This window comes from Herpailurus yagouaroundi, unplaced genomic scaffold, assembly GCF_014898765.1.
Source record: "Herpailurus yagouaroundi ecotype Mexico unplaced genomic scaffold, PumYag 67569, whole genome shotgun sequence".
Taxonomy (NCBI): Eukaryota; Metazoa; Chordata; class Mammalia; order Carnivora; family Felidae; genus Herpailurus; species Herpailurus yagouaroundi.
Genome location: NW_024420375.1, coordinates 3,438,860 through 3,458,270, shown reverse-complemented (window position 1 = coordinate 3,458,270; position 19,411 = coordinate 3,438,860). Strand labels below are relative to the sequence as shown.

The window sequence follows — 19,411 nt, the reverse complement described above, 5'->3', positions numbered from 1 at the left end:
TTGAAAACACAGCCAAGATTACTCCAAGCTACTGCAAAGTTCGTTTGGTTTTCATTTGTTTTCAATTACCTTGCCTTGGGGGGGCGGGTTTTATGAAAGAAGATGGGAGGGGAAGGAGGTAAAGGGAAAAGGGAAAATTTGTAAAGGGGAAAAAAAAAAGATTGGGGTGGGGGGAAGAAGGTGATATCATTATTCCTTCTCTGACCAGCCAAAAGTGACCCTGCAGCATAGGCTCGCTTGCGCCAAAACTAATGCGCTGCCACAGCTGGCTGCTCCTGCGCCTGCGCCACCAGAACCCAAGTGCAAACCACCATGTTCAGTTCTGCCAACCAACAACCGACCCTCATACTGGGACTCATCTGGGAAGTCAGTTGCCTTAAGACTCTATGTTGGACTCCTCTTATCTGAACACCTAAGGGCTTTTGCTAGGTTTTCAAGTCTGATCTAGAGAGTGCCACTTAAAGCCAAGTTTTCCCACCCCACCTCCTTCACCAGTTTCCCAAAGTGTGTTCTACAAAATGTTAACGGGTATCACTGAAAAAAAGGATTCCATGATCAAGTAAATTAGGAGAAAAGAAACCCAGTTTCTTTGCTACAGAACTTCCCTAAGTCCATTTGTTTATACAGGATTCCCTCAACTTAGTTGACCATGGAACTCTTTCATTAGACATTTTTAGAATACCACAAAATACATTTTGGGAAATGCTGCTCTAAACAACAACGCTCCTCACTAACGTCAAAACTATATTACTGAGGAGAAAAGGGTTTTTCTGCCATGTCAGGTATGAGAAGGTCAGGCTCTAAGTTACATTCTCGCAATGCCCCTGTCTCCCAAGGGGGACTGAAGCTGAAACCTCATATGACAGGATTGCACCTAGGTTGAGGTCCCTGTAATGCGAGCGCAAACATCGCTTGCGCGACCTAACAGCATCGCATTGCGCAATCGCTGCGAACTGCTGCGCTACAGAGAACACCCCTAGACGCAGCAAACGGCCAACCAGATCCATTAATCTACTAGACAGGCCCATAGAGAATATTTGTTTAATGAGATTAGTTGGACTGGAGGTATGTTAAGACCCAATTTTATCCAAAAAGGCTACACAATAGGACTGAGGGAGCCAGTCAATCAGATTACTCATCTAGTCAACCGTTCACAGGGGCTCATTTGCACGCATTGCGCGTTAACGCTGCGCAGCCTTTGCGCTACTGCAGGGTCACAGCGCATCATCAGAAGAGCAGAATGCTGCAATCCAAACAAAGAAGAAAAAAGGAAAAAAATGAACAACAAGAAGAGTTAGAAGCTTTTACTAGTAAATTATCTCTAATAATTTTTAATATCAATTAACTTTTACTTATCTTTGACAGAATTGTGGCTATAGTATAAAACATTCTCTTACATAACTTGCTTGTAAATAAAATTATTTTAAGCTGTTTCTGAAGCCACAAGACAGAAGATTCAGGCATGGAGGCAAATTGTTTTGCTGTGGCAGTTACAAACCCGTTACCATATTTCTCATCATGTGACTTTTCGGTGCGTTCCTTGCTGGAAGAGGAGGAGGTGTGTGTCTGCCCTAGATCCAGGCCTCGAGCTCCCTTCAGCGAGGCACCTTACGCATGGAATAGGAGGTTTCACCCACCTGAAACCTTCTAAATACAATATCAATGGTGAAAAACCAAAAACAAGAGAGAAAATAAAAACAAGATCATTAGTAAAAGTTCAACAAAGCAATTGAAATTCTTTGGATGTCTATTACATATGGGAATGAGGACAGTCTCAAGTCTGTAATATGGGAAACATGCAGAAGGGAGAGGGTTAATCAGGGCTATTGCATACAGCAGGGATTTTTGCTGGAAGAAAGGCTCTTCGTTTTCTACAAAGACAACTTAATTTTGCTTCCATCTAGTAGGAATATGCTGGCTTGAATTTTCAAATGCACTGATTACAAAAGAAATACATTGCATTTCACTCAAGAGTATGTTCTTGTTCACTAAGTTCTCACAAAAACAGAATAAACATTTTTCAAACTAGGTGTCTCCAGAGCTCTGAAATAAAGAAGTCAGCAACCTAAGGCAGGCGCAATGTCTCAGCCTAAACCGATCTCTAAAGCTGCAGTGAAGTGCAATTCATGTTAGCTGTCCGCTTGGTGGGGTGACAATTAATAGGAGCTTATTCAATATTTGTTCTATAAATTACCAATTAGATTTATCAACTAAGATTGAAATCCATTACAATTCATTAGCTGGAAACCTACATAAAGGTTAATCCAAAGTGTCAGCAGAATTTATGAGCTATGCACTTAAAACTAGTGCCTTTTAACATTAGATGGTGCTGAAAAGCCTTCTCCCTCCCTGATGAAGCAGTCAAACAGACAGCTACGCTGCGCATACACTCCACGCATTAGCATGCGCGTGGGGCTCAGAGCAACAGGTGGGAGTTTCAGAAGCATTCTGGTTTCTCCCCACTCCTCACCCCTGCAGCGCGGTTGCGTAAGGTGGCTTGTAACAAGACAATTTCATTTGGAAATTTAATTTACAATTATACCAAAAGCTTTAATAACCCAACCTGATGTTCAAATTCATTATTTGGAAACACAGAATGCTAAAAGCCACCTTTCCACTTTGGCAAGTTTTCTTTCGATCAGTCCATTTCCCAAACAAACCAGCTTTGTCCTTCTGCTTTTTTTTAAGGAGGTAGGGTGGGGAGGAATAAAAGAAGGAAGTAAGGAAGAAAAGAAGGTAGACAACTAGGGTTGGAAAAGAGGAAAAAGGAACTTAGGGAGGGAGTGGGGACAAGAGGGGGCAGGACATTCCAATTATTAATTTGCAATCATTTTAACAGCCTTTCTTCCACTGTAAAAAGGGTAAGGAAGATGAAGGGAGGAAGGTTAAATAAGAATTTTAAATGCCAGTATTACAGGGTAACATTTGGATGAAATTCTTCTCCACTTACAAGCCACAAAGGACTTAGAAGAGCAGCATTTTCAATGGCACCTGCATCATATAGGAGTCTTGAGCCAAATCACAGGCGCTCTGCTTGTCACCAGCAGGCAAGCCTCAGATTTGAAGGAATGTTACTTATTCCCACATAAGATCATGACGGAGCCCATTGTTATAAAGATGATCTAGCTCAGCAGAAAGGCTCCAAAATGTTCAGGTTCTTGCTTTACCCCCAGATTTAGAACAGAAACGCCAAAGCCTGGCCCTGCTCTAGTCTGAGGTGATTCATGCCGACAGTTTTCCTCAGTTTCATAGGACTGTTTTTTGGAGATAGCTCAATGAAGAGTTGAAGACTTGGCAAAAAGTACAAGTTTTCATAACACTGATGTTTAAATGTGTTCTATCAAACACCTACCTTGGCTTCTTCCAAGCGACCCAGGGCTTTGAGCAGGTTCCCCAGGTCACTGCGAACACAGTACAAATCCTAGAAACCGAGAGATATTCATTAATTATACTGTCGATCAAAAATACCTTGAAATTACTTTTATGCATCTAACTCCCTGCCATTTTCTTCTGTAAACTAAAGACTCTGCCTGACAAATCAAAGTAGAGAACCACAATCCCTCATTCTCAATTCCAAATTCCAAAAAGTTCCCAAAAAACTTATTTGATGATTAAACCTAACCAGAACTGGCGCGAAGCTATGTATAAAATTTACCGATCCCACTTAGTGCAACTATTCACACCTTTTGCTGCAGAAATATAAATGTGTCTTACTAGAAGGTGCTGCTGCAGACCTACCTGGGAGTTTTATACAGATATCACCATCTTTCTAAAATCCTAAAAATCCTGATTTGGAAATACATTTGATCCCACCAGTTTAAGATAAAAGACCATGGGCCTTACTATAGCTTCTCCTCTCCCTAAATATCATCACCTTAAAAAGAAAGGAAAAAAAAGCATTAAATATTTGTTCAACTATTTTGTTCAAAGGTTACGATGAATCACTCCAGTATCAAGGGCCAAAAATTTTCCATGGTGAAAAAAAGTATTTAGCTGTGACTGGCTATCAGCAAACCTACCCTTAGGCTGTCAGGCATATTTAGAAGCCTTGACTTCATTTCAGTATTAGACAGAAGGATTACCATCCAACCAAAGCTTCAATCCTGGCACCTGCCACTAGATTACTCATTAGTATTAAGTGCCATTAGAGTTGAGTGGGTGAATAATGAAAAGCAGTTGACTCTGCTTTTTATTAGCAGCGCAACTGTGTTGCTAGTCATCTGACTCACCAGTCCCTTCATCAGTAAAAAGACTCATCAGAACAGTGAGCTTAAATTTTTGTCCTTGTTTGCCTTTGTTATTCAAATCTATCAGTCAACAAGCACAGACAATGGCAATAGGGAGTAAGCTTATCATTCCAAACTGTTGCATGGGTAAAAGAGCCTTAAATTAAGTCCCAGTAAGTGAATTTTTGCCGATTGTGCCAAAGTATCATCACATATATTACTCTATGAACAACTGTATATGGTTTCCAGAATCCGGTGATCAATTTTACTGATAAACAGCCTTTGTGAATATATGTTATCATCCATCAAGTGAACCAAGTCAGCCAGCAAAGAACAGGCTGCCAGGGAACACCTTTATGGTTGACCATACTGGATCAGTTCCATGATCTACCTGATGTGTCCAGTCCATCAAACAATGACTGGCGTTTTGGGAGAGAGTGACAGTCTCCCACGACCTCAAGTACAAAAGGCTAATACTAATCTTCAAAAAAGAAAAATCATAGGTATCATCAATCTTCTTACAAATTTATCCTCCTCTAATGAGTCTAAGCATTTTTAACCCTATTTATACTCTCAGAAGTAATGAATTCTATAACGTTGTTATCTACTTGTATAATTTTTTCCCTAAACTTTAAGGCTACCCTTCTGTTTTGGCCAACCATAACTGAACAATCCAATCTGTTCAAACTAGCTACTGCTACACCTGATTATTGTAGTTCTAGATCTTTGGACATCTACCAATTCCTATAACTTTTCTGCCATAAGAATCAAAAATCTTGCAATAAATCTCCAACAGTGACCGGAACGAGCAATTCATTTTAGCCAACGATATTGGGCAACTTTTACCCTCTAGGGTTTTTTTTAATGTTTATTTTTGAGAAAGGGAGCAAGCAGGGGAAAGGCAGAGAGAGAGAGAGGGAAACAGAGGATTCGAAGCAGGCTCTGTGCTGTCAGTGCTCAGCCTAATGCGGGGCTCGAACTCTCGAACAATGAGATCAGGACCTGAGCCTAAGATAGACACTTAACCAACTGAGCCACCCAGGCACCCCTACCCTCTAGTTTCTATAAACTTTTGGATGGATGCCATCCAAGTCCTGACAGTATCTACTTATATTTAGTGATATCATCTTGATCCACTACAGCATACTAAATAAATCAAGTTAACACAATGCCCACAGTTAAAAATAGACTATCTTCAAGATAATAAGATAATCAACAAGGCAATTTTAGAAAAAGGTTAAAATATTTCATATTAAATACAGTATAATACTGAAATCCAATTCTCCCATTTGGAAATCCAAACCTTTACACACAATAGATTTCTAGGAAATTCAAGGGTACCATTATTCCCCCAAAAGTTCAAAACCTAAAACTACTTTAAAATGAGTAAGAATTTCCTGTATAACCGGCCCTCCTAAAATAGTATTTCCTGCCTTTCCTCCTACAGCCCCCACCCCTACCCACAACATCTATATATACACATACACACGAAGTAAAATCAGGTTGATAAAAACCTACAGTACAGTAGTTCTCAATCGCCTCTCAAATTAAATTTAAACTCCTCAGCCTCTCTATTCTTTCTAAATCTTCAAATTGACTCTCCTCTACTACACTCACTTCTTGTTACTACTTGACTCACCACTTCAGCCAAGGAAGTCTTCTTGCTATTTACCTTCCTACAGAATGCTTAGGTTATAAGCACCCACTCAAGAAAATCTTCTGATTAATACTCTCTAACAGTAATCATCCAAGGAACTTACGCCCTTTTTCCCTTTATGGGTCAGGTTCTAGCTCATGTTATAATCCTCAACTTTTTCTCCCCAGCACGTATCACCCCCAATTCCTAATAAAGCACTGCACACACAATAAGCACTCAAATATTTAAATGTGACATTTGCACAGCAAACACAATAAAAAGCAGAGAGATAGAAAGATATGGTTTTATACAGTTCATCTGCGTTAAGTGAAGCTCGTAACAGTAACAACGTGACAGTAACATGTGATGGTCAGGATGCCAGGAGCGCTCAGTGTTCTGCATCCACAATCAAAGCCAAAGCAACATTTCAACAACTAACAAACCCAGAAACAACACTCCTTAGAGCAACTCAAGGTTATAGCCATTTTACAAAGGACAATTTTATACGTAATTCATAAAAGGGACTGCTGGAACTCTGGTGAGCCATCATGTAGAAGATTACCAGCTGCAGAGGACCTTCAAATACTACGGACTAAAATTTCAGTTAACTTATTAAACCGACATCACAGAAGACAATTCAAAATGTCAAAATATGAAACAGCTCTAGATCTTAACATTTCTATAATCAAGTCACAGAATAACTTCTATCACTAACTGAAAAAGATAACACTGCCAAAAACAGGTTCCCAAGAATACCATCGTAACATTTTACCTTTTCACTACTGCAAAACCAAAATAACCTGATTTTAACTATTTTTCATAGAATGCCAACTACATCTATGATTCAGGACAACAATGCACTGCCAACAAGGACACAACTTAGGAACGGACTCAAGATTCTCTGTCAGTACTGAATTGACAAAGGCATTTAAGAGTAAGCTGAAATCTAGCTAAGATTAGATATCCTGAAATAAGGTAAAGCATGACTGCTATAGTCTATTTAGGTGAAAAGAAGCAGTTTGCACAATCCTCTTTCCATTCTTACTGGTAAAGGAATAAAAATAAAGCAGCACCTTCCACAAGTAGAAACACAGAACCAGATGGGAATGAATAGCTGTTCAAAGCCTTCAAGCAGTAGTCCCATGATGTATTCTATATTCTAGGACTTTTTTCTTTCTTTGGCAGGGCACAACAACCAGCTTTATGTGGACAGGTTAGATACTAAAAAACATGGTTCTCTCACTGTAGTTTTCCCTTCTCATCATACTCCTACAATTTGGTATATAGTCAGCAGCAATAGACTGCTCTGCTACATATGTAAACAATTTGAAACCTGAGCCAAGGGGAATCAGAGCCTTTATTTTGTGTTTGGGGCCACAGCTATGTAAGTAAGAGGGTACAAGTGAGTTTATACTCAATCAACAAAAGAAGGGTAGAACCAACCCTGATTAATAAAGGGAAAGAGGGGCGCCTGGGTGGCTCAGTCGGTTGAGCGTCCGGCTTCGGCTCAGGTCACGATCTCGCGGTCCGCAGGTTCGAGCCCCGCGTCGGGCTCTGGGCTGATGGCTCAGAGCCTGGAGCCTGCTTCCGATTCTGTGTCTCCCTCTCTCTCTTTCCCTCCCCCGTTCATGCTCTGTCTCTCTCTGTCTCAAAAATAAATAAAAAAACGTTAAAAATTTTTTTAAAAAATAAAGGGAAAGAACTTACTGTGACATCTAGGTGCACAAGTGAACTCTGAGCCCTGGCAAGAACAGGAGCCAATTATGGGGGTTTCCCCATAATTTTTTGTAACTAGCTAAAGAGTACTGCAATTTATAAAAAGTACTTTGTACTTTTTAAAGAAAAAATTATAAACAGCCACTCAGATTTACATATGTGTGCACTGAGTATCTCTGAAAAGATACTTAAGAAATTAATTTCATTGGCTACCTCCAAGGGTAGCTGGAAGACTTCCCTGTATCCATACAAAAAGCAATTAACATACATACATAACTAATGTTAAATTCAAAATTAACTGGAAAAATAATCATTAAAAGATGTCTTGATAAAAAGCGATTTCAGATCTTTGCACAAGCTATGAAATTAAGCTGCAGTTTCCTAACCTATAAAATAGGGATAAAGAGACAGCAGGACATGATCGATGGTTTTCAAATGGTATTTAAGGGCTGTGTGCCCGTTGGGCACATCATTCCCTTTTTAATCTTTTATTTCTTCTCTCTTCTGTGTTTCCTTTCAAGATATTCAAGCTCAATTAAAAGAAACAAACAAAAAAGAGACAAAAAAACAGACTCTGAAATATAGAGAACAAAGTGATGGTTGCCAGAGAGGAGGAGGAATAGGTGAAAGGGAGTAAGCGTATACTTATTGTGGGGCACCTGGGTGGCTCAGTCAGTTGGGTGACCAACTCTTGATTTCAGCTCAGGTCTCCCATGATCTCATGGTTCTTGGGACTACTGTTAGTGGGAGGACTGCTTGGGACTCTCTCTCTCTCTCTCTCTCCGCCCCTTCCCCAGCTTCCACATGCATGCCCTCTCTCTCAAACATTAAAAAACAAAAAAAAACTTAGCGGCGCCGCCTGGGTGGCTCAATCGGTTAAGCATCCGACTTCAACTTAGGTCATGATCTCACAGTTCCAGAGTTCAAGCCCTGCATTGGACTCTGTGCTGACAGCTCAGAGCCTGGAGCCTACTTTGGATTCTGTATCTCCTTCTCTCTCTCTCTGCCTCTCCCCTGCTCGCTCTCTGTCTCTGTCTCTCTCCCTCTCCAAAATAAGCATTACAAAAAAGTACTTATTGTGATGAACACTGAGTATAGAATTGTTGAATCATTACACTTTACAGCTGAAACTGATAACTGTATGTTAATACTTGAATTTTTTTAAAAAATGTTACCAGGAGAAAAAGAATGACATTTAGGCTCAGGTTTTAATACCTTACTTCACCATTACTAGCTGTGTGACCCCAAGAAAGTTACATTACCCGTATTTTTTTTTAATTCATAAAATTTGCAATAATACCATCTACCTCAAAGGACCATTGTAAACATTAAGATCAACATCTGAAACAACTGGCACAGTGTCTGAGGACATAGCAGCCCTTCAACAAATGGTACGTAACATAATTACTTAGTAAGTACTTACAGAGTTGCTGCAATACTAAACGTTGACTACTTAGCTTGGTTACACATTCTTGATTTTTTCTGGATTCCTACACTCCCTCTATCATTACCTCTTAAGTTTGCATCTATCTTCTTTCCCCAACTACATTAAAAGTTCTGAGGGTTAAGTCTTACTTTTTTTTTTATGACTCTTTCAGAGACCCTAATACAGTGTGAACGTAACATCTGCCAGTTGGGCCTCACCTGTTCGCCAGAAAACATCTGCAGTTTAGACACAACAATTTAAGAACTAATCAAAGACCTGCTTTGGATACTACCACCTCCATTCTACCACTTTTAATTATGTTGAAAGAAGAAAAAGAATTAAGACACTAAGAAATTTTGCAACCTAATTTCCATGTCACTGATCCACACAGTGGCATTTTAACTATTTTATATTAAAGATTAAGGCCCTTTATCCACTACTCCTTGAAAATCAATTAACTGTTACAAATACCTATCAGAATGTATCCAAATTTATTCAAAACAACCCAAAGAAACAATGTCAAATGTTCTGTACTTTTACAGGCATAAAAATAGATGTAGAGTTCCTTTCAAGAAGGATAATTTTTACATTTCAATGTAACTTGCTAGATAAAATGAATTTTTTAAAACATAATGCAGACCGGGTCAAAGCAATTTCACCATTTTAAGTAAACTAACATTTCTAAACTCTTTATTCCATGCAAAAGAAAAGGCCTACTTAATGTCTGAAGTAGCAGGCTATGTTTCTTTCTGGGCTTCTGTAAAGGGAAAATAATAACCATTAAAATTTTACTCACAGGATTGTACTGAAGAGCAGAGACATAAGCTTGCACTGCCCCTTCCATGTCACCTGCTGCTACCAATGCAGCTGCCAGGTTAATATAACCATCGATGAAATCTGGTTTGAGACGCAATGCATGCCGGTAATGCTCAATCGCTTCCTGCAACTGCCCTCTTTCCTTGTACACGTTCCCCAAATTCGAATAGGCTTCTGCCAGAAGGGGGTTCTGTTTAATCGCCAGAGTGCTAAAGTGAGCAGATCTGGAAAAAGCGAAAAGTGTTGGCACATGGGTATGCATGTTACACAAGAGGGTACGGCCCATAAGCAACTCAGTTTCTGAAGATCCTGTGCTATTATTGCTAGTTATGTAACAATACATGGTCTTTTAACTAGTGTATAGTAAGAAAACTTTTGGAAATCAAAGTTCTAAATTTCAAATCAGAATCCTTTTTTCTTAGGAGATAAAATTCTTACTAAAGTCTTATTACCGAACTGCCACATAGGAAGCCATGAACACTAAGAATGAAAATGCTATGTGCAGGACTTTCATCTCATCTTCCATTTCTTAACATATAATGACACACATCTTTAAATGTCTAAATAAGCCAGAATGGCAATCTATTAAAAGGATAAGAACACAGATTCCTCCCTTTTGATTAATTCAGCTGATTAGCTAAAAGTAGCATATCATAATGACTTGTGCATTTGCAACTTCAACCACATATGCATCTCCTAACACAGCAATATACACCCTCATTTCTGAGCATTTCCATTCCTCAAGCTGACACATCTTACAAAGGTGAGACTGGATGCTCAGATGCACACTAAGAATAATTTATTTTCTGAACAAAGAAAGCAGATGTAGGTGGGGGGAAAAAAGCCAGAAAAGGTCCCTAGCCATACTGACAATATAACCAGCACCACAAAAGGGAGAAAAACTGGCAGCTGGGCATGTCACAAGTGGGCAAAAGAGCAGATGTGCGTTGGTGGCTCAGTTGAAACCCAGTACTGGAAAAATTTCCAGTTCAAATATTTAAGTATCATTTTTTAGGCTCAACACCCAGAGGCAGCAATCACCAGCAGGTACCCCCCCCCCCCCCTCCTACCTGTCCAGCCTTCGACACTGGAAGTGTATAGATGAAAGTAATAAAAGCACACCAGTATTGTCTGGCTCTTGTCTCCAGAGCTGCATGCAGTGTCTCTCAGCTGCCTCAAAATCTCCTGCCTGATATTCTCGATGTGCCAACTCAGCTAACCCTTGGAAGGAAAGCATACGTTTCGTTGGTTCTGGAGAATCATCAAAACATTTGAGGGAAGGAGGGGGGAAAACAAAAAGTTAGAAATGCAAACAAAAAAATGTAAAAATATGGTATATTAAACTCAAAGATGAAAACGCTTGAAACTATGTAAAGCACTAGAGTGTTCTGCACTTTATTTATACCCCCAAGTTAACATCAGGTGCAGAAGTGGTATTTTTAGAATTCAGCATTAACTTTTCTTTCCCAGACTAGACAGAAACATTTACTTCCAAATAAGATTACATTTTATGAACAAATATACTTTGTACTTTTAAATTATAAATCAGAGGTAGCATCTAAAGATTCACTACACATTATTCCTTACACCTTAGTTAACATACAGAAACAACACACAAAACGTGATTTGCAAAGTCACAAAGATTTAATGATGTCAGAATAACCTACTGGAAACAGAATACTCTGTCCCATGCTTTAGGTTGGATTTGCGGGACGTGGGGGGTGGAGTACTGGTAACTCTCTTAACCTGAGTAGCAACACCAGATGTGTTTTTAACTCTTAAAATTACATTGATGTTTTTGCAGATTTCACAACTTAACTGCTTGATTCAATTAAGGGATACACTAGAAACCAGAAGAGGGGGGAAAACCCTGAAAGTAAAGGTGCTATTTTTAAAACAGCTGATAAACAAGATGAATTAGTCTCTCAAGAGCCCAAATATTTAAAAGGGTCATCAGACATTTTAAATAAAGACCCACGATTATATCGCTCCTCTATTACCCCAAATTCACAATGGAAACCAAATTAGCTAAATCCCACCCACACTGGTTTAAGACTAGCATTTTCCAAAGAGCTCTGACACCGACTAAAGGATCAAGACATTGCAAACAACCCTACATAAACCAAGCAGTCGCCTACAATTGCAACAGTTTTTTAAAAGAATGGGGAAATGCTAAAGTATATAACCACTGGATAAAATGTGACAGAATGAATAACAAATGAAAAGCATTTTGCTGCATCTGACTTAAATCAGATACATAAAGACTAAGGGTGCAGCTAAAGCCCAGAGAGGGGAGAAAAACAAGAAACTGCCTAAGTCTCGATTGTAAACACTTAAACAATGACACATTACTAGGAAGTTAACCATAGCACTTTCATTAGGAGGTTGGAATGGGAAATGATGTACAAATTACTTAAATTCTACCAAGGTCATAGGGACAAGCTCAAACTTTAGCCTAGCTCCCCAACCATCAGAGCTGGCAAGTTATCTGTATACTCAGGAAAGCAAAGTAAATTTCCTGATAGAATGTAAAGCTGACCACTACACCACAGCAGCGACTTGCATCCAAACCTGGGTGAGGTTCTACCCCAAACAGAAGCTAGAGAATCAATTACACTTTAGACCTTCCTAGCTCCTTAACACATCACTTTATCAACTTTTCAAAGCCCCTTATCTGCTAATATTAACACTTGAAATGACAACTTCCTCAAATAAAATAACACACACAGAAAAGGCCAAGCTACTACAGAATCTTAAATCTTTCAGAATCCCTGGAAGGGGAACACCCACTAATTATTAACCCCACTACCTACAATCTCGTGAATAAGATACAACTGAAGATTCGCCTACTACTTGCTGCAGAATGTCCAAAAATAATAAAACCCTTGACATATCTCAACTGAGAAAAAAACAAAATAACTTCGTGGGAAACCTTAGAACCACAGCCCAGTTCCCCCCCTTCCACCCCAAATAGCCTCAATAAGGAAAGGCAGCTGAAGGACACTCCTATAATTTGGTTCTCTTATTTTTAGTACCGAATGCTCTCGACTGAATGGTCTAAAAGGGCAACCGCCTTGCACTTGTGCAGCTACACTCCAGTTGCTTTACAAACTCTTCAAGCAGGGATGAAAACTTAAAAAAAAATAACATACCCTATGAATAAAGAGATACCAAGCTAAAGAATGGGGATGGAAGACCCAGAGGAGGCGGCGGAAGAATACAGGGAGAAAGTAACACAAAGCAGGAATTCGGCGGGCAGGGTAGTCAACGCCAAAGCACCAGCGCCAGGCCGGTTTATCCCCAAGGATAGGAAGTGGCCCGCAGGGCTGGCAACCTCGCAAAGGAAAGGGTGTGGTTCCCCGCGGGAGGGGAGGGAAGACGGGGTGGGAGATCCAGGCTGGGGGCAGCGGGTGGAATCGGGCGGTGGCCAAAGGAACCCCTGGAAATTTCCAATCGAGGCCGGGGCCGCTCGACCGAAGGAACACCAAAAAGGCGCTGCCCAGCGGGGCGCCGCTCAGTATCCCCTCTTCCGAGGTTACTTACAGCACACCCAAGGAGCTTTTGCTCGTCCTCGGGTGATGCAAAGTGAGGCTATGACTACATCGGAATGGCACCCCCGCCCTAGACTGACAGAAAAGAACCAAATCCGGCTAGGGGGAAAGGGCTGGGGTGGGGGGCGGTTCTGGAGGGGGGGCGGTAGGCCGAACCGGGGGGGAAACGGGCTGCGAAGGAGAGGGAAAGGGCAGGGATTCCAACGCTGTCCATTCCGAGACATTCTAAGCGCGCACGTGTGGTAGAAGCGTCCCGAGAGAGTAGGAAGCTAGAAAATTGATGGGATTAAAAAAGCAAAAAATGGAAGCAAAAAGCGAACAAGAAAGAGGAAATGTTTGAGGAGCGAACAGCGGAAAACCCGAACAGATGCCGGTAGACGACGAAAAGCTCAGCAATGCCGCCGATGTGATGGGGATGGCTAGGGGAAAGGAAGGGAGTGACGAGAGGTAGACGACGGCGCGAGACCCCAAAGGGACTTCTGCCAAGGTAGAACGGACACCGGTACCTGTGCTGTCGGCCACGTTGCCCACGGAAGACGCCATCTGGAGCTTCTTGAAGGAGAACGAGAAGGGGGTAGTTGACCTACTGCCGCCACTACTGGCAAGAATGTTTCTGGAGGTAGTAAGTAAGAGGGCAGCAGACACACCAGTATTTTGGCAGGCGTAAGCGGCGGCAGCAGTTACAGGGTTCGAACCTTAGAACTCTGGTTGGCCATCTACCTCTCACGGTCTTGAAATGGCGGCGACGGCTCCTCGGCTGAAACAACACGGGCCGGAACTACTTTCTGTTACAATCAAGTACCAGCGCGGAGGTAGCGCGGTAACCAGCGCAACCGACAAAATGACTATAATCAATGTCGCTAGCTCTTGTGTAACCTTCCGCCCGGGCCCATTGCGACAAACACGATTGTGGCGAGAGCGCATGCGAGCAACCCTGTCAACCTTACCCGTGGTTAGGGCACCGTCTGGGGCAGGAGCGGCCAAGTTTTTCAATAGCGAAGCGGAGGCTTAAAAAGAAACCCGTCTATAAAACGAAAATATTTTTGCCGGAGTTATACAGTCTATTACCTACCGAAGAGAGCAGATTTTAAGGTAAATGCCAGAGGCGTCTAAAAAAATCTCGTCAACTTTATTCGTGTAAAAATCGATAGTTATCAAGGTTGATGGATTAACCTGAGCAAGTGAATTTAAATGTTTATATTTCACAGACTGAACTGTTGTTTGAAACGATGGCGAAGAAGGTTATGATTTGAACAAGTCTTAATTCTGACTCCAGCCACTGATTTAAGCACTTCGATGAAAAACACTGATAACTTTCACAGGGCCAAATGAACCCAAACATCTCAGATGTTAGCCATATAGCCGGAAATTTCAAAATCGTTTTGGTGTTCAGCGTAGTTCTGCCCACGGTATTGAGGCAAATGCTTCAAATGCCTTGGCATTCCAAAGGCAACCATAAAAATGTTAAAGATGATTCATATTCGTCAAAATCCTTCACTCCCTTCGGACTTGTGACTTCATTTCCATCGTACAGCTTTGCAAATCCTAACAATCGATGATTCCATTTAGCTCAAGGCAGCTCGACAATGACAGATGAATTCACTTGCCATCTACCTAAAACCACACATCTACATTGAGTCTGAACTGCCTCCACTTTCTTGGACAAATCACCTCTTATGATCCCCCCGTAGTTTCAAGTCCATTGTTCAGATATTTTGTAACATAGGTATTAATCTGTATCTCCTTGCACAAAGGATTTAAGGTACCTTGCCATATCAGCAAGAAATTATTATAAGCTCGTGGAGGCAACAAGGTGGATCTCTCAGAGCCTTTTATTTCAAAGTTACCCTTGATCTAAGAAAACAGGTCAGTAAATTTCTTTTAAACCTTTCTACTACCTAGTCATTTGACTACATTAAAATAAAAAAAAAAAACTAAGCCCTCCAGTTCTGCTTCAGTTTCTTCAAGACAGCTCACAAACTGTTAATTATGCATATGAGCACAGAGAAAATTCATATGAGAATTTCTTCCATCACATCCAATAATTAAGAGTCGCATGCAATGAAAAAGACAAAGTTCACTCCACAAACTCTTGCTGAAAATTGGGTACCACTTTCTTCTCTCAAATTGATTTAACCTGGAAAGCCTTTTCTCCCCCTCTCATTACGAGTGCCCCACCTGTGGTAAATAAACTCAGCTTTTCAACTTTTAGAACAGACTTCTCAGATGCCACTGGCAGATGTTTAGGCCTTACTGATCAGTGGGTGCTAGCTGATTAAGTAAAATTCTTTTTGTCGTTCAATGCCAGGTCCTGTTCCCTGTCAGGTAGGTTATTTGACCTATCCATACTTGTGATCTGAGTTTCCTTACCCTGAGAGAAGAGTCAGAGAATGTTATGATACATTTCCTTGCTGTGGAAAGCTGGATGGTGGGGCTCACAGTGGTTCCATAGGGAAAAAACCCAGCTGAACTCTCAAGAACCCCCTCCAGGTACCTTCCAGGCATAGCACCTGGAAGGTTTAGTTTGAAGGATTTACTCAATAGATAAACATGCCGTCTTTGGCCAGTCCAGTAAATTTACTAGAGTCTCTGTGCCAGGCACCGCGGGGAACACAAAAAATCAACAAGACCAGATCTTGCCCCTAAGGAACTTGAAGCCCAGTTAGGTAGACACTAAAAAGCCACTAGAGCATAAAACAGAAGAGTATTATTTAGGTGATAAATTACATTCGGGTCTATAAATATCTGGGGGAGGGAATAGACACTTCAGGCTGGAGGAGGGTGACCAAGAAGGCCGGACGTGGGCAGTGAAGAGGGTGCTTTTGTGTATTCTCTTTCACACAGATTTCTGTGGATTTTTTTCTCCCTTTTATGTGCCGCAATTCTAAATTCAGAATCATCTGAAATAAACCAGCAGCTTCTTCCACCCCAATGCAAAACTTTGTTTTCCCACTAACATCGCGAGTGGCGCATTAGGTTTTTGTTACCGTGTAGCAAACGACCACAAATGTAGCGGCTCCAAAGAGCACCCGTTTCCCTGCGCTCGCGCCAGCTCCGGGCGAGGGAGCGGGAGTCAGGCTCTGTCCGCGGCCGCCGCCTCCCGCCGCGCCGCTGCCGCCGGAAAAATGGCTCCAGAGGTTCAACGAAGCTGCAGAAACACACGGATGTCGACCCGCGGGCTCTCCAGATGTTCGGGGATAACATTCCAGAGAGAGAGATTGATCCCTCGGGGTCCGCAAACTAGCCACCACGAAGAAAATCCGTCTTAAACCCTTCCAGAAATATTTGAACCTGAATAAAAGTCCACGAGAAAACGGACTTCACGGTAGTACAAGAACCATCAGTAGCCAGGGAGTTTGGAAAACACGATGCCTTATTTGGTAGCCGCTAAGATGGAGATGTGAACAGCTGTGATTATCAACGGTCGAGATGAAAAAGTTGGGGAAAAAAATAGATCAAAGAGTGAAACCTTAATGGGTACATTTAAAAGGCTCCTTTCTGCAGAACAAAAGCAGGAAGGCTAGGGGAGCACACGCTCTAGGAGCTCTGCCAATTGAGGATACCTTTTCCTCTCCTCAGCACTGATACTCTTTAAAGGTGTGCGCCCGCTCAGGGGCGCCAGGGTGGCTCAGGTCATGATCTCACCGCTCGTGGGTTCAAGCCCTACACCCGGCTCTCTGCTGTCAGCACAGAGCCCGCTTTGGATCCTCTGTCTCTATCCTTCTCCCTTTCTCACTCAGACACACTCTCTCTCAAAATAAACATTAAAAAAAAAAAAAAAGATTCAAAGACCAATAAAGTCTGCTTCTCTTGATGGCAACCATCACTACAGTCTCACCGGTGCCCTCTTGACCCACAAACTCTGAAGAGAGGTGTTTCAAAATGCAGGAGGCAAGAGTCAAAGCTTTGGTTCATCCAGCATGGAATGATCTTTGAAAAGATTTTCACAACCTAAGGAACTGCGTGCCAAGAACAAAAGAATTCACCAAAGAGTTCAGAATCTCAGAAGGGAGATTTGCATCGTCACCTCAATGAACACGTGTCTGTACTTACTGGACCTACACCTCAGTACTGCATTCGGTGTTCTGTGCCTGTAGGTGAAGGGATGTGTTCTTTGGAAGGATCATCCAGCTATTGTCTGATCAGTTCGTCTCCCATGGAAGTTTCTGCAGTTCCTTCTCAAGTGGGAGGGAACTCTTTCTCTGAAAATGGAAGTCAGGTCGACCAGGGCCTACAGTCATTGCCCCAGAGATCTTTGTGGATCAGTCTGTGAATGGCATGCTGACACTATAGGCATCACATTGCAGAGCCCAAGAGTAAGTCATGACGATGTCCCTCCACGCTCACCATTACTACCTCCAATGTGGAATAATCAAATCCAAAGCAACTTTAGTGGACTCACTGGCACAGATGTCCTTGTGTCTAACAGTATGTGCTATCATTTCAATGTTGGTCCTGACTCTGCTCCTGGGGTTGCAAGAGTTTATGAGTCAATGGAAAGTAGTGGTCTTATGGTTGTGACAAGAATGACAGAGGTGCTGAAAAAACTTGTGAACTAAAGATGGTCCTGGGAACTGGTCACATGCTGGGAGGCAGAAGGGAATCTAGTAAATGTGCCAGATGGTGCTTTTCTTGTTCTGGATAGTTCTGATGACTGTTATCTTTTAAGCTCAAGCTTTCACTCCCATGGTGAAACATATCACACTAGAATTGAGCAAACAGTCGGTTTCGCTTTTGTGAACAACCAGATGTGGATGGACAATTCCTGATCTAATAAATATTCAACCAGGGACTCTGAAAATAGAGCTTTTCGTTATTCAGGGCCTCCGTTGCCTGAATCTGCCATTTACCCTTTTCAAACTGACCAGTTGGGTGTTGTGATTCATGCAGGTGCGTTCTTTGCAATACCTGCCTCATTTTGTTATGTTTCTGTATACCAAAATAGACTTAATTCAGAAACCGCCTTTGCCAACAAAATGAAGGATTATGGACAGGAACAACATTAATGAACATTAGCAGAACCCTACATCTTGCACTTTTTGAGTTCAAGAAAAAGATTGAAATATAGTTTCCAAACTTTCATTGCTAGTAAAAACTTTTGCTGCTACAACTGTTACAGTTTTCAGTGCAAAGAGAAATCAATTTGTTTAGGGGCGGGGAAGTGTCAGCAAGTTATCATGTGTTTATTTTGGGTTCTTTAAAAAGAAAAGTCTTGGGGACGCCTGGGTGGCTCAGTCGGTTGGGCGACTTCGGCTCAGGTCATGATCTCACAGCTTGTGAGTTTGCATCCGGCTCTGTGTTGACAGCTCAGAGCCTGGAGCCTGCTTCTGATTCTGTGTCTCCCCCTCTCTCTGCCCCTCCCCAACTCGTGCTATGTCTCTCTCTGTCTCAGAAATAAATAAACATTAAAAAAAAATTAAAAAAAAACAAAAAGAAAAGTCTTGAAGTTTTAAAAGTGTGAAGTATGAGGGCCCCTGAGTGGCTCACTCCGTTGAGCATCTGACTCTTGATTTAGGCTCAGGTCATGATCCGAAGATCTTGGATGGAGTCCTGCATCAGGCTCCGTGCTGGGTGTGGAGACTGCTTAAGACTCTCTCCCTCTGTCCCCCCGCTCTCTGTCCCTCTCCCCCCACTCCTCCTCTCCCCCACTCACATGCACTTGCTATCTCTCTCTAAAATGAAAAAAGAGTGAATTCTCTTCCACCATGAGGAAAAAAAATCACAATGTGAATTATCAGATTCTCTTTAATCCACCACCCCCCACCATCCTTTGCTGCTATCTGCTGTGATTTCTATGCATTGACAGCACACTGCATGTGTATTCAACCCAAAGTAGAGTTGAATAAAACTTCTAGAATAAAAATCGTTGTCTCCTTTAACGGCTTATTTTCAAAAGATAGTGTTAAAGAAACGTATCCATGTGATAACATGTAGAATTTACATATACACTGAAAATGATATTTTTAATTTTTTAATGTTTATTTATTTCTGAGAGAGAGAGAGAGAGCACATGAGCAAGGGAGGGAGAGCAGAGAGAGAG

General features: G+C 41.6%; 1 protein-coding gene and 1 pseudogene across 3 annotated transcripts; one reads left to right on the top strand and one right to left on the bottom strand.

The window, feature by feature from the left end:
- On the bottom strand, window positions 1–14,148 carry OGT (O-linked N-acetylglucosamine (GlcNAc) transferase). 3 transcript variants are annotated; one of them, XM_040467841.1, is made up of 5 exons: window positions 13,878–14,148; window positions 10,891–11,071; window positions 9,801–10,044; window positions 3,353–3,421; window positions 1–74 (listed from the first exon to the last, which is right to left on the bottom strand). In XM_040467841.1, exons 1-5 carry the CDS (start codon window positions 13,912–13,914, stop codon window positions 66–68), a joined length of 540 nt encoding a protein of 179 aa, XP_040323775.1. In that variant the 5' UTR covers window positions 13,915–14,148; the 3' UTR covers window positions 1–65. The 3 variants fall into 3 exon arrangements, with proteins under 3 accessions (XP_040323775.1, XP_040323774.1, XP_040323776.1); XM_040467840.1 differs by lacking the exon at window positions 1–74 and having other exon boundaries at window positions 2,023–3,421; XM_040467842.1 differs by lacking the exon at window positions 1–74 and having other exon boundaries at window positions 2,023–3,421; window positions 10,891–11,041.
- LOC121025273 (suppressor of cytokine signaling 6-like) lies at window positions 14,108–18,377 on the top strand (annotated as a pseudogene).
- The last annotated feature ends 1,034 nt before the right edge of the window (window positions 18,378–19,411 follow it).